The sequence below is a fragment of the Parambassis ranga genome, chromosome 22 (genome assembly GCF_900634625.1).
Source record: "Parambassis ranga chromosome 22, fParRan2.1, whole genome shotgun sequence".
Taxonomy (NCBI): domain Eukaryota; kingdom Metazoa; phylum Chordata; class Actinopteri; family Ambassidae; genus Parambassis; species Parambassis ranga.
Genome location: NC_041042.1, coordinates 10999742 through 11015900, shown reverse-complemented (window position 1 = coordinate 11015900; position 16159 = coordinate 10999742). Strand labels below are relative to the sequence as shown.

At 40.4% G+C, this 16159-nt stretch overlaps 1 protein-coding gene and 1 pseudogene across 1 annotated transcript; both read right to left on the bottom strand.

The window, feature by feature from the left end:
• Positions 1-48: 48 nt before the first annotated feature.
• LOC114427538 (calpain-1 catalytic subunit-like) lies at positions 49-5496 on the bottom strand. Its single transcript, XM_028395655.1, has 21 exons — positions 5015-5496; positions 4802-4871; positions 4606-4724; positions 4350-4483; positions 4093-4267; positions 3577-3651; positions 3352-3437; positions 3043-3117; positions 2808-2968; positions 2380-2537; positions 2233-2244; positions 1929-2134; positions 1800-1839; positions 1631-1699; positions 1487-1544; positions 1357-1418; positions 1184-1252; positions 1018-1096; positions 690-806; positions 527-579; positions 49-417 (listed from the first exon to the last, which is right to left on the bottom strand). The coding sequence occupies exons 1-21, from the start codon at positions 5288-5290 to the stop codon at positions 391-393; spliced, it is 2121 nt and encodes a 706-aa protein (XP_028251456.1). The 5' UTR covers positions 5291-5496; the 3' UTR covers positions 49-390.
• A 439-nt stretch (positions 5497-5935) lies between these two features.
• On the bottom strand, positions 5936-15771 carry LOC114427537 (calpain-1 catalytic subunit-like; annotated as a pseudogene).
• Between the last annotated feature and the right edge of the window lie 388 nt (positions 15772-16159).

Genomic DNA, 16159 nt, shown 5'->3' with positions numbered 1-16159 from the left:
CCATTCTAAACAAATGATCAAACTTATGAGGAAACATGAGAAGGAGGATATACGACAAAGGTGCTTTTTTCCATTTTTATTTGTAAAATAGAAAGTGTAGAGAGAGCTTTAGTGTTTAAAGTCAGTTTGACATCAGTATTTTGATTATTAAGTATTTTGATTTTTCACATCAGCAAAAATGTAAAATATAAAGTTCATCTCCAGGTTAACCTAGCAAAGAAAGTGTGGAAGCAAACTCATGGTTTGTATTCCTGTGTGTTAATAATGGTAATCGAGCTAAGTGGTTCATTCACAGAAAAAGGATATTTTCTATTCACTGTACAATAATCTGACAACATTCGTTTGAAATAATCATCCATATTTCAGAGTGCAGACATCTTCCCATTTGGATTAAGTGTACATTGAAATGAGCATCCACTGAAAAAAAGAGTAAAATTATTAATGCAGAGCAGTTATTAAATATGGTTTACATTTAATTTAAACCAACAGCTGTTGATGACTGCAAAAGGATATGAGCAGAAATTACCTCTGATTCTCTGAGATTCATGGATTTTCCATCAGATATCTCTTGGAAGATCTCTGAAAAACACAGATTATAACTTTAAAGCCTTTTCATTCATTTGATGCATTCATTCAGAACAATTACATTTACATCCTCCTACATCACCATCATCAGTGGATTCACTTACTGTGCATACATTCCAAGCGAAGGATGAGACTGATGAAGCACTCCAGTGTCATGTGTCCGGAGGAGGCACCGTAACGCACAGCCATCAGGTTCAGCATGCTGTCATTGATTTTCAACTCTGACAAACACACACACACACACATGCATGCACACATGTTTGTGCACTCCTCTGTGGTTGTTTTTAATTTAATTCAAGCTGTTTAGGTTTTGCTTCCAGCTGAAAGCCTGGTCTTCACAAGCAGCAGACAGGTATGAGCAGGCTGCACCTCAGGTGACAGTGGGTGTGAAAGAAACATGAGAACTAAACATTAGAGAGTGAATAAATCTACCTGAAGCTTCAAATGCATTCCTCAGCTCGCTCAGTGACAGAGTTCCTGTTCGTGAAACATCCGTACGAAAGAACATGTCCTGATAAAAGAAATAAACCATAATGATCAGGAAAAATCTTTCACATTCATAATTAGATGCAGGAATCATTTGGTTGGTGTGCTTTACCTTGTAGGTGTTGACCTTTCTCCAGAGACGGATAAATTCCTCCAGGTTCAGTTTGCCTGTGATTGATGTCTTTAAGTCAAGATTAAGGTAAGATAGAAGCAGAAAAGAAGAAGATCTATTGTGAAGCTGTCATTTGCAGTGTTTGTGTGAGCAGTGCTGTTCCAACAGGATACATCCATCAGAGCAACCATGCTGCGGCAGGCATCGATGGAGAAGCCTCCAGATTTCAGGTCTCCTACAAAAACAACAGGAACATAGAAAATCTTACATAGCTCGGAGCTTTTAGTGTTTTACAGTCCAAACCTTTCAGGATGTTTTCATTTAGAAGCCTCTGCAGCTGCTCAGCATCCACTTCTTCATACTGGAAAGATAAAATAAGACTGTGGTGTGATTCCTCTAATGCTTCTAATTTCACTCTTTTAACAGCACAGGCTGAATGTTGCCTACCTTGTCAGAGTGCTGACGGAAAAAAGTTCTCCTATTTTCATCCTCCTCTGCATTCTTGTTCGTCTTCAGCTGAGGATTACAAGCAGAGGAGTGCAAACTGTTGATCACATAATACTGCAGCCAAACATAAGAAACACTAATAATTGTGATGTAACTGAATCTCACTCACCCGTTCACCTGATTCACTTCTGTAGTCTCCAGAGTTCTCACTGAGAAGAGAGAGACTTTGTGTTCAATGTTGTTTTCAATGTGACATCATGTTTGGGTACACTGATGCAGACAATGATTGAGAACATACTAGCACGGGGTCTCTGTCTTGGAGTGGATAGTGAGGATGAAGGAGGCAGACTCATTGGGATAGAAGGTGGATGGCACAATCAGGTATTCACCTGGCCCTAGCTTCAGGAGCGCCAATGTTTCACGTGCATAGAATGTTTTACTTAAGGCCACAAGTGTGTGATTGTTGAAGAATGTGGGTGGGAACTTCCCTCTATGTGTCCTATACTGAAATTACACAAGATGTCAGTTATTTAAACCATTCCAAAACTCTGCTGCAGAATGTGCATACTGTTCAGTAGGACTGAGATAAGATAGTTTCTTACTTGTTCAGTCACCTTGAAGGCAATCAGAAGATATTTGTTCATGTTGGAGACAAAAAAAATCAAATCCAATGAGTCTCTTTTTTAATTGCAGAAAATCAAATATATAGTCTTAAATCTATTGTGACATGTTCCACTTCTGTTTTTTACCTTAAATATAGAGAATCCTACATTAAGGTTTTTGTCCCGACGTCTATTCCTCTTTTCAGGGGCTTGCATGAGCGACACCAGCACATTTTTCTCACTATCTTTCTCAGACTCTTCACCACTTATTGTGACCCGGAACTGTGGATTTGTCCAGAAACTCTCTGAGGACACAGTGAGAAACGAGTTTTACTTGCATGAGATAAAAAATAAAGATGAAAGCAGGGTTATCTGAACATATGATACTTTTTCTACCAACATGCAGTATCAAGTTGTTTGGTAGCAGACTGATGGAAATGTTCTAATGCAGTCATCAGAGTGTTTGATGTTAATCAGTAGTTTTGAGTACTACGATAAAGACTGAGAAAAGGTGGTTGAAATTTTCTAATCAAAGCTCCATGTGGACCATGCCAATCCAACCTGAATCTGAATACCTTGGGTTATGTTGCAGCCTCCTGCAGTGGTTCCTGCAACCCATCTGCCCTCATACATGGAGGTCTTCCAAATACAAGAGGAGTCTTCATCAAGGAAGTCCGGACTCAAGCCACAGATGTCAACACTTGTGTACCACTTACAGAAGTCTTCAAGGCTCATCCTGTTCAAAACAGATCGATTTTGCCATATATGTGACATTTTTCAATATGTTTGTATTTGACTAAATTTGCTTACCAAAATTCTCCATCTTCTGCAATTGAAAGGCACGTTTCACGGTCTTTGCCACTCACAGTTTGCCACAGGGGTGACCTTAAAAACAATGTGTCATTAAGGTAAGAAAAGCATTTAGGTGTGTTTACCATTTTTTCAACATTCAGAGGGGCACATGTTGAGGAAATGTGTTTGCATGTGACAAAAAGCAGCTTAGTCAAGACTAATAAACTCAACACTTCCACAGAAGCTGCCTAATCACAGCACTCTGGGGAACAGTGTTGGTTTTTGTCTTTGGTTCCTTTTTCCATGGGTTTGTGAAAGAAAACGTACCAATCGCACCAGTCACCGTTCCACTCTGTGTCTCCCCAGGGGTTCCACAAACGCACCAGGTTCACAAGATTCCCTTGGTTCATCATCTGACACACAAATATCACCAGGAAGGAGGTAACATTAGCACCAGCAATGACCATGTAAACAGAAAACTACCTCATTAAACTATATTGTTGTAATTATTATTGGCATTAGTGGTAGTTTAGTCTTAGGTGCAGTGTTCACCTGTTTTACACCTGTCACTGTGTAGGCATGCCCTTGGACCAATCCATTTGGAAACACAGGTTTAGGGTATGTCTTCTGCAATACACACACACATATTACAGCGAAAAGTCAGAAGTTATCATATCGTCATACAAGTAATGAAAGCATGCAGTGCTGTGGAGTTTATGCAAAGATTACATGATAAAGTGTCCTATTACATCCCCCGTTAAACAAGTTAATGTCCTGCATGTCCTCAAAACCTTTTTATAGGTTTATAGAAATAATTTCAGCCAGATTAAAATGTATGAATGACAAGACTTTTCACAGGCAAACCATGTTGTCTAGCAAGTGGATTTCTTTCAGTCTTGTACGCTCTACTGCACATGCTAGACCACCTGCTCAACCCATAACCTGCAATATTGTCAATGCAGTTGATGTGTCTCATAGAAAAAGCTGTCAATACAAATACATATATTAATTTGTAGAGAATTTCCTTTGATTTGCTACCAGAGCTACTGGGAGTATATTTCCACTTACATCTTTGCATGTACTACAGCCTATCAGTGTCTTGGATTGGCCAGCTCTACACAATAGATTGAACAGATCTGAAGGGGGTTCCGACAGGTCAACATAGATGTGGACACCGCCGGTGAAATCCATCATAGCCTCTGCTGGAGTCCCAGCAATCATGTCAGCATAGGAACCACAAACCCTAAAATGAGAGGACTTGGTATTAGTTTATAAAGAGTGTACAGAATTCGAAATTATGAATGAGAGTTAGTGTCTGTACTTACTTGGCGTAGGCTTTCTCCAGCAGAGCAGGCCAGAACTCATGTTGGTTTTTGGAGTGAACAAAGATGAGTCTGCCATTGATTGTTGGCAGCTTGTCATCAATTACCACATCAACCCACTTCCCAAATCTCCAGAACTGAGATGAGTTAAAAAACAACATTTTTCTTCAAAAAGAGTTTTTTTACTGTCAAATGACTGCATGCTGCATACTGAATGCAGCCGTGTATTTATAAAAACCTCAACAAGTTTAGTATTTACCCGGAAGTGAAATATCCCACAGTAGTTTTCATCAAATGCTTGCTCAAGTGGTACAACTTGTCCAAGGATATGTTTTTGGAATGTCAGAGCACCAATAGATGCAAGAAACCAGCAGTTTCCTGTTCAAGAAATATTCACTGAGTCATCAGGAATTAGCAGAAAGAAAAGATATGAATGGAAAAATACTTGCTCCTACCAAGCAGCCCTTGGCCAAAGTCAAATCTGGAGAGTCCATCCAGCACGAAGGATGGATTAGTAATAATGTTCTAAAAAGAGAGGAAGAGCCAGTGAGATTAGGAGTCAGTCATATACTATTTAGTGTTGATAGCATTTAACCCTTGATGTTCTCTCATTATAATTTTTTGTAATAACAGAGCTAATCTGCAGTTTAACCATTTCATATACTCACTCTTGGTCTCTCCCACACCACTTGGCTGAGGTCAGAGAGTCCCTCTATGCCTGTGCCAATGGAGATGTTATCAGGGGGGAATATCTCATCCCTGTACAGCACTTGGTTGATGAGACAGTACTGCTGCCATTCCTTGTAGTCCTGATTGAAGAACCTAACAGGGTCGTTGAAGCTCCCACGGCCATCTTGCTTTTGACGGGCTTCAATAATGTTGAGACACACACCGGGAGGAGGCATTGCTGCAGGGTTTGAGCTCTGTTTACAAGAAAGCTGCATTCAAACAGTTATTGGAAAAGCACCAAGAAGAAGATCTAGGCTGATGTAACAAGGCTCTGAGAATGCCATCTACCCTGGAGCAAATATGACAAACCTTCCACCAGTGCTTGCAGCAGTATGAGGGGATGACCCAACTTGCCAGAGCAGGAATAACCAGCTAGAGTATTATGTTACTTTGAAGCAGTTGTTGGCAAAGTACCAAGAATATATATATATATATATATATATATATATATATATATATATATATATATATATATATACATAACATATATGGACAGTGAATAAGGAAAAACACTATGTAATACTAATCAAAAGTGAAGGTCAAACACAAATCAAATACGACATATGTGCACTATTTTATACTCATCAAACCCTTCAGACACTGAATGAAAACATCATTCAAACACAACATGCATATAGTCATTTAAATCAAGACTGAACTGGACTACTGTAAGAACCTTACCTGTCTGGCTGGCTGTGGTGGAAGGTGGCTGCACCTATGCAGGAGGAGAGTTCAAAGAGGCTTCTGCACTTGTAAATGAGGTTAACAGGGTTTCTGAGGCACACTACCTTTCAACAAAACCCCGCCTACAGCTACCTGTTGAAGGCTGTGAATAAAAGAAAGAGTCACATTCACAAGAATGACTCTATACAAGATCATTTTTTTATTAGTTTAAACACACATTCATTTTTAGTGTGGCTGTCAGCTTAAAGCTGTTATAACAGCACCGGCTCCTTGCAGTATAAACACGCTGGCAGCTGTGCTTTTAAGTCACTTTGGTTGTTTTTACCAATGCACCTTCATTCAAATGCCAACTTTTTCTTAAAGAGGCGGGTCTACTTATTATTTAATAAGATACTTATACTATGCTTTGAGAACATGTCGCCACAAGATGTCACTGTAGAAAGAGAGCATGGCAAAGAAATATGAGGCACACTCACTAAACTATTGATGTGAGTGCACTAAAGAATACATTGCAAACCTTAAAAACACATTGACAAGGCTAACAAAATATTACACACAACAAAACTTTGTTAATATGTCTATGTGTGTTAGAGTATGTTTATACCTGCCTTAAAAAATATTCCTTAAAAATGGAGAGAAAGTGCACTGTAAAACAGATCTTAATATCTTTTATAGGCAAATGCTTGCGCTTGAAGCTAAAATGTATTTCTGGTTATAGACAACCCTGTGATGGACTGGTGACCTCTCCAGGGTATACCCCGCCTGTCACCTGTAGATAGCTGGGATAGGCTCCAGCCCCCCATGACCCGGGATCAACGGGTTCAGAAAATGGATGGATGGATGGTTATAGACAAAGGACCAGAGATTACAGAGGTAAAAATTATCACTGTTTGCAAAAAGTTATGGGTCTTAAAACTACCCATCTGAGTAATTTCTCCCACACACAAAAAAACAAAGAAGAAACAAAAGAAGTGATTTCTGTGCAAAAACATTTTGAACTGAAAGGCCTTCATGTCTTTATATGATAATGAAAAGAAGACAATAGACTCTAGTTATTTACTGGGAATTAAGATGAAATCAGACAATTACACCAAAAAACAAACAGAAAAATAAAACAACATGAAATAAAATAATTTGTAAAACGGAAAAAATAGACAGATTTTGCATTATACAGTAACTCACACAGTGACATCATAAGTGTGTATTAGAATTTTTCTAATAGTATAAAAAAAACTGCAGTAACAATGTTTCATCTCCAGCTTAACCTAGCAAAATAAGTGTGTAGGTTCTGTCATAGATCCCCATTACTGCATATTCCTGTGCATTAACAATGGCATAATCTGCAAAGATGGTGATCATCATTCACGAAGAAAGGTGTCTATTCACTACACAACATTCTTTTGAATTATTTATCCATGTTTCCGGGTGGATGTGCATCCATCTTCCATTTTGGCTTAAGTGTACATTGAAATGAGCATCCACTGGAAATAAATAGTCAGACTATAAATAAAGCGTTGAAAACAGTTAAGTATAAATTAAAAACAGTATAAATTAAATTATTTCCTATACGTGAGTTTAAAACAAAAACAGCTGTGAATGATTGCAAAGGATATGAGCAGAAATTACCTCTGATTCTCTGAGATTCATGGATTTTCCATCAGATATCTCTTGGAAGATCTCTGAAAAACACACAGATTATAACTTTAAAGCCTTTTCATTCATTTGATGCATTAATTCAGAACAATTACATTTACATCCTCCTACATCACCATCATCAGTGGATTCACTTACTGTGCATGCATTCCAAGCGAAGGATGAGACTGATGAAGCACTCCAGTGTCATGTGTCCGGAGGAGGCACCATAACGCACAGCCATCAGGTTCAACATGCTGTCATTGATGTTCAACCCTGACAAAGAAAGAAAGACACACACACATGCACACACTCAGACTTCTTTTTGGAGCGTTCCTCTGCTGTAGTTGTTCCTAACGTGGTTCAAACCAATCAAATCAGCAATATGGAACCATAAATCGGCCTTCTGGCAATTGTTGCTTTTGAGCTATGCACTGTACTTTACTTTGATTGATTACTGTTAAAGTTGCTGATTTAGCTTCAAGCTGAAAGCCTGGTTAATTTGGAGTCTTCTGAGGCAGCAGAGGCAGGGGCTTGAGGAGAATGACCTTCACTTGCCTCAAGGAAAACTATCAGATGAATCAGAAAGGGAAATAGGCTTAGGCCCTCAGAATATAACACTGCTGGCTGAGGATGCGGATGGGTATTGGAGCATTTTTGGAGCATTTTTAGAAACTCCTGAACTCAACCAAAAAGTCTCAGGCACCAAGTTGTCAACTGAGGTGCTAAAGGAGCTCAGACTTTGGTGGCTACTCTCTGTTCAGCCACCTCTTCAATGACACGTGGAGGCTGGTGATTCATGTCAGAATTATTAGAGAATTAATCTACCTGAAGCTTCAAATGCATTCCTCAGCTCGCTCAGTGACAGAGTTCCTGTTCGTGAAACATCCGTACGAAAGAACATGTCCTGTTAAAAGAAATAAACCATAAATAATGATCACATTCATAATTAGATGCAGGAATCATTTGGTTGGTGTGCTTTACCTTGTAGGTGTTGACCTTTCTCCAGAGACGGATAAATTCCTCCAGGTTCAGTTTGCCTGTGATTGATGTCTTTAAGTCAAGATTAAGGTAAGATAGAAGCAGAAAAGATGAAGATCTATTGTGAAGCTGTCATTTGCAGTGTTTGAGTGAGCAATGCTGTTACAACAGGATACATCCATCAGAGCAACCATGCTGCGGCAGGCATCGATGGAGAAGCCTCCAGATTTCAGGTCTCCTACAAAAACAACAGGAACATAGAAAATCTTACATAGCTCGGAGCTTTTAGTGTTTTACAGTCCAAACCTTTCAGGATGTTTTCATTTAGAAGCCTCTGCAGCTGCTCAGCATCCACTTCTTCATACTGGAAAGATAAAATAAGACTGTGGTGTGATTCCTCCAATGCTTCTGATTCTACTCTTTTAACAGCAAAGGCTGAATGTTGCCTACCTTGTCAGAGTGCTGACGGAAAAAAGTTCTCCTATTTTCATCCTCCTCTGCATTCTTGTTCTTCTTCAGCTGAGGATTACAAGCAGAGGAACGCAAACTGTTTATCACATAATACTGCAGCCAAACAGCCACACATAAGAAAGAAATCTCACTCACCCGTTCACTTGGTACATTTTCATAATCGCCTGAGTTCTCACTGAGAAGAGAGAGACTTTGTGTTACATTTTGTTTTCATTGTGACTTCATGTTTGGGTTTGCTGATGCAGACAGCGATAGTAAACATACTAGCAATGTGTCTCTGTCTTGGAGAGGATGGTGAGGATGAAGGAGGCCGACTCATTGGGATGGAAGGTGGATGGCACAATCAGGTATTCGCCTGGCCTCAGCTTCAGGAGCTCCATCATCTCACGAGTATTTAGGTAGGTTTTGGTCTGAGCCACAGGTGCATGAGTGTTGAAGAAGGTGGCTGGGAACTTGCCCCTTTGTGTCTTATACTGAAATTATACATAAATGTTTCAGATCTCCCCATTAAAAACCGCATAAGGTGTATAATGTTCACTAAGAATGAGATAAGATTCTTACCTGTTCAGTCACCTTCAAGGTAATAAAATGGAAATTTGTTCATTTTGGAGACAAAAAGAAATAATTCAAATTCAGTGAGTTTGTTTCTTTTTCCCTGTAAACACATTTTGTGTAATAAAATCTTCGTATTTCTGTTCTAGTACCTTAAATATAGAGAATCCAATGTGTAGGTTTTGGACCATACGTCTATTCCTCTTATCAGGCTTTTGCATGAGAGACACCAGCATGTTTTTCTCACCATCTTTCTCTGAATATTCACCACTTATGTTGATTTGAAACTGTGGATTTGTCCAGAAACTCTCTGAAGACAGAAAGAGAAACAAGCTTATTTGTAGTAGTAGTAGTAGTATTTGCATAAGATAAAAACAGAGCTACTTGATCAGTCTCTTCTACCTCTGTATTTCAAGCAGCCTCCTGCAGTGGTTCCTGCAACCCATCTGCCCTCATACATGGTGGTCTTCCACATACAAGAGGAGCCTCCATCGAGGAAGTCTGGACTCAAACCGCAGATATCAATATTTATGTAGCACTCACAGAAATCTTTCATCGTCATCCTGTTCAAAGAAGGTTGATTTTGACATTTATCTTGGATGAGATGATGCAAGAGATTTACAAAGAAAACTATAACAATTGAATAATGTTTGAATTTGACTAAATTTGCTTACCAAAATTCTCCATCATCTGCAACTGAAAGGCACATTTGACGGTCTTTGGCACTCACAGTTTGCCACAGAGGTGACCTTAAAGACAAGTGCAAGTAAGAAAAGCATTAATGCTCATTTTATTATTTTGCTAGAGGGGCACATGTTACGAAGATGTATCTGCATGTGACAAAAACAACTTCTAACTGAACTCCAATATATGGTTTCTTTCCACATTTGTGAAACAAACGTACCGATCGCACCAGTCACCGTTCCACTCTAGTTTCCCCCAGGGGTTCCACAAACGCACCAGGTTCACAAAATTCCCTTGGCTCCTCATCTGACCCACAAATATCACCAGGAAGGAGGTAAGGTAACATTAGTACCAGGAATGTAAACAAAAAACTACCTCATTAACACTACTCTTAGGTGCAGTATATACCTGTCTTACACCTGTTACTGTGTAGGCATGACCTTGGACCAATCCATTTGGTAACACATCATCAGGGTATGTTCCCTGCAAGACACACGTATTAAAAAAAAAAAAAAGCTGACTTATCAACAGTCATAAAAGTAATGAAACCTTCAGTGCTGTGGGGTTTATGTGTCCTACCATATCATCCCATTAAACCGGTTAATGTACTACATGTCTGAAGTTTTTATATTTAGCCCTCTGTCTGTATAGACCTGATTTTAGCCCTTTTCACCGTCTCTCAGGCTTTAAATACAAATCAGCTGAGAGTTATTCCTTGTTTGCTGGCGTCATGGATACCCAGGCTGGTATGAGAAATAATCTGCAAGAAAACCAACACAACCAGCTGGACTAGCTTTTATCCCCTTGATAGAACAACCCGCGCTTTCTCTTTAACGCCGTGGCCAGGCTGACAAAGAGCCACAGCTCTGTGGAGCCTCGCATTCCTGCAGCTCTTAGTAGTGAAGACTTCATGAGCTTCTTCACTGATAAAATCACCACTATTAGAGGACAAATCAACCACAATCTCTCTGTGACCGCTGAGGATACACCGCCACTTCTGGAAACGGATCCTGATCTAACTCTGGACTGCTTCGCGCCCATCGGCCTCCCTGAGCTGACCACCAGCATCAGCAAGTCTAAACCTACTACCTGTCTTCTGGATCCGATCCCTTCACAGCTCCTCAAGGATGCTATTCCTCTGATCGGAGACTCTATATTAGGACAGATCAACTTGTCTCTGGAAACAGGATATGTACCACAGGCTTTTAAAACTGCTGTGATCATTCCGATACTTAAAAAACCTTCACTGGACCCGGACGTCCTAGGAAACTACAGACCGATCTCCAACCTCACCTTTATCTCCAAACTACTTGAAAGAGCTGTTGTAAGTCAGCTAAACGACCACCTGTGTAGTAACAGTCTGTTTGATGCTTTCCAGTCTGGTTTCAGAGCCCATCACAGCACAGAAACAGCACTGCTTAAAGTCACCAATGACCTCCTCATGGCATCGGACCGGGGTCTCGTCTCTGTACTCGTTCTACTGGATCTCAGTGCTGCCTTCGACACCGTAGACCATCGCATCCTGCTACACAGATTGGAACACGAGATCAGGATTACAGGAACAGCACTGCGCTGGTTTAAATCATATTTATCTGACAGATTTCATTTTGTTCACACTAACGATGTGTCTTCCACAGGTACAAGGGTTAACCACGGTGTTCCACAGGGTTCTGTGCTCGGACCGATCCTGTTCACCCTCTACATGCTCCCTCTAGGATACATCATCCAGAAGCACGGCATAAACTTTCATTGTTATGCTGATGATACCCAGCTGTATTTATCCATGAAGCCTGAAGAAACGGAGCCGCTAGTCAGACTACAGGCGTGTCTAAAGGACATAAAGGACTGGATGTCCTCCAACTTTTTACTATTAAACTCGGACAAGACTGAGGTCATTGTTTTTGGACCGAAACATCTCAGAACTAGTTTATCAGATAATACTTTCTCCCTGGATGGAATTACTCTGGCCTCCAGTACGACTGTGAGGAACCTTGGAGTTATCTTTGATCAAGACATGTCGTTTGTCTCTCATATTAAGCAGGTCTCCAGGACCGCTTTCTTTCACCTGCGTAATATTGCTAAGATCAGGAGCATCCTCTCTCAGAGTGATGCTGAAAAGCTCATCCATGCTTTTGTCACTTCAAGACTGGACTACTGCAACTCTTTATTGTCAGGATGTCCACATTACTCCATCAACAGTCTGCAGCTGATCCAGAACGCAGCAGCTAGAGTTCTGACAGGAAGCAGCCAAAGGGATCATATCTCTCCTGTCCTAGCGTCTCTTCACTGGCTCCCAGTGGACTCAAGAATACACTTCAAGATCCTTCTTCTAACCTACAAGGCTCTTCATGGACTTGCTCCATTGTATCTGCAGGACCTGATTGTACCATATGTTCCTAATAGGACACTCAGATCTCTGAGTGCAGGTTTACTAGTAGTTCCTAGGATTCATAGAAGTAGAATGGGAGGACGAGCTTTCAGCTATCAGGCACCGCTATTATGGAACCAGTTACCAATCTGGGTCCGAGAGGCAGACACTGCCTCCACCTTTAAGACTAGACTTAAAACTTTTCTGTTTAGTAAGGCGTACAGTTAGCCTTAGACCTAGTGTGTAGCACAGCTATGCTGCTCTAGGCCTACGTTGTCGGGGGGCACAAACATGATCCACTGAGCAGTTTCCCTCTCACCCTCTAACCTCTCCTTTTCTCTCCTTAGTCTGGCTCACACTGGTCTCAAGACCTGGATGATGACCTGCAGTCCGGCCCGTGAAGTCTCTCTTGCTCTACGTTGTCGGGGGGCACAAACACGATCCTCTGAACACCCTCTGACCTCTCCTCCACTCTCCTTAGTCTGGATCATACTGGGTAATATCGTCTCATAATCTGTGTTAACTGTCTTCCTTGTAGTTCTGTGCCTCGCTCTCGCTCTCTCTTTGCAGGTCTCAAGACCTGCATACTGACCTGCAGTCTCTCCTGTGCTCATCGACTTCACTAGCCCCTGCTGCTCATCTTTACTATCAAATTACTATTCCTACTTATGGACCGACGATATATATAGATATCATTACAATATATCACTGTTTCATCTTGCTGTCATGTTTGCTCTGTACTGTATCATGTTTGTATCATGTTTGCTCCTCTCTCTCTCTCTCTCTTTCTCCTTCATCCTCTCTCTCTCTCTCTCTCTCTCTCTCCCTCATCCTCTCTGACTAGCAGCAGGACTGGTTCCCCCTTAAGTTGACGGGTCCTGCTCAAGGTTTCTTCCTCTTAAAGGGAGTTTTTCCTTGCCACAGTGCTCTTAGGGGGGTTCCTGTGAAGCGCTTTGAGACAATGTCTGATTGTAATATGCGCTATATAAATAAAACTGAATTGAATTGAATTGAATTGATATCATGAGGTACAGGCACATTGCTTTTGACCAAGGAAGGAACTAGACTGTAAGGACTGTAGACAAACCGAGGACACATAATTATGTTCAAACAATGAAAATGAGGATTTTGCTTTTTTTCTCTCTCTTCTAAACATCAACCTGCTCAACCAAGTTTTACAGTGGAATACTGTCAGACAGGACACATCTGCAGTTTGACAGATTTTCTGTAAATATATGGTAATAATGTTTTAGGTCATAAAGATTTTTAAGCAATACACAAAACAATGAAAGAAACAAAAAAAAATTAGAATTTTGCTGAACTTCATGTGCTGTTCAGATTCTCTCTGCTTTTTTGTTAGTAGGACATTTCCACTTACTTTTTTAGGTGTACCACAGCCTATTAGTGTCTTGGATTGGCCAGCTCTACACAATAGATTGAACAGATCTGAAGGGGGTTCCGACAGGTCAACATAGATGTGGACACCGCCAGTGAAATCCATCATAGCCTCTGCTGGAGTCCCAGCAATCATGTCAGCATAGGAACCACAAACCCTGAAACGAGAGGACTTGGTATTAGTTTATAAAGAGTGTACAGAATTCTAAATTATGACTGAGAGTCAGTGTCTTTACTTACTTGGCGTAGGCTTTCTCCAGCAGAGCAGGCCAGAACTCATGCTGGTTTTTGGAGTGAACAAAGATGAGTCTGCCATTGATTGTTGGCAGCTTGTCATCAATTACCACATCAACCCACTTCCCAAATCTCCAGAACTGAAATGAGTTAAAAACCAACATTTTTCTTCAAAAAGAGTTTTTTTTTACTGTCAAATGACTGCATGCTGCATACTGAATGCAGCCGTGTATTTATAAAAACCTCAACAAGTTTAGTATTTACCCGGAAGTGAAATATCCCACAGTAGTTTTCATCAAATGCTTGCTCAAGTGGTACAACTTGTCCAAGGATATGTTTTTGGAATGTCAGAGCACCAATAGATGCAAGAAACCAGCAGTTTCCTGTTCAAGAAATATTCACTGAGTCATCAGGAATTAGCAGAAAGAAAAGATGTGAATGGAAAAATACATGCTCCTACCAAGCAGCCCTTGGCCAAAGTCAAATCTGGAGAGTCCATCCAGCACGAAAGATGGATTAGTAATAATGTTCTAAAAAGAGAGGAAGAGTCAGTGAGATTAAGAGTCAGTCCTATAATATTTTCTGTTGCATTTAACATTAGCATTTAACCCTTGATGTCTCGCCATTTTCACTTTTAGCACTGTAATAGATTTGTACAGTCCCTAAACATAGGAAAGAAGAGCCAGCACACATGTTGTGACATGTATTTCCAGAAAGCTGAGTCATGCCTGCATTGATATAGAAGAAAACGGGTAACTATCACATGCTTCATTTACAATCTCAGCTGAATCCACTTATCTTAATACTGCATGATTCTTAATATTTAGTGTGCTAACAGAGCTAATCTGTGGTTTAACCATTTTAAAATACTCACCCCTGGTCTCCTCCACACCACTTGGCTCGGGTCTGAGAGTCCCTGTATTCCTGTGCCGATGGAGTTATTATCAGGGGGGAACATCTCATCAATGTACCGCACTCTGTTGATAAGGCAGTACTGTTGCAATTCCTGGTAGTCCTGGTTGAAGAACCTGACAGGGTTGTCGAAGCTCCCACGGCCGTCCTGTATGTGACGGGCTTCCATGATGTTAAGACAAGCACCGGGAGGAGGCATCGTTGCAGGATTTGTGTTCTATTTACAAGAAAGAAAGTCACATAGAAAAAATGATTGAGAGATAATAAAGATAATATAGATCATAATCATAATGAAGAAGTTGATGTAATTAGGCTCTGACAATGCTATCTAGGAATACCGGAAGCAAACCTGACAGAACTTTCTCCATTTTCTCCAGTGCTTAGAGCAGCTATAGTAGGTTATTTTGAATCAGATGTTTGGTTGTTGACAAAGTACAAGGGATAATACAACTATATCATACAGGCTGTGATTAAACAGTATGAGGGTACAGTGAAAGACATTCTAACATTCAATTTCTAATCAAAAGTAAACTGTTGCTTTTCAACAGATATCAACAAAAATGGCACGTGAATTTGAAATACAACATGCATCCAATACAATAATTTAAATCAAGTGTAAAGTACACCACGAACTGAACTGGACTACTGACAAACTGCAAGAACCTTACCTCACTGGCTCAGGAGAGACTGTGCAGTGTAGTGAAGGGTGGGTGCACCTATGCAGGAGGAGAGATCAGAGAGGAGGTCAGCAGTTATCTGCAGAAGGCTGAGGATAAAAGAAAGTTTCGCTTTTACAAGAATGACTCTGTACAAGTTAGCTTTTTATTGGCTTACACACACATTAATCTTTGGAGTGGCTGTCAATGATTAATCAAGACAAAAAGCTGTTAACAGTGCAGTATGAACACACTGGCAGCTCTGCATCCTGCTTTTTTTTCTTATGAATGCGCTTTCATCCAAATGTCAACATGAATCCAAACAAGAGCTCTGAAAGATTCATTTGTCATCATGATATTTAGTGGACCCTACACGCTTTTCAGAACTACAATACGGTATCTGCTAAATGTCATGACAAGCCAAAGAGGTAAATATGTCCTTCTCCATCTTTGAGCACATATAATAAAGTGAAGTGTATACATTCTAACCAATCATATCCCAAACAGCTATCTCC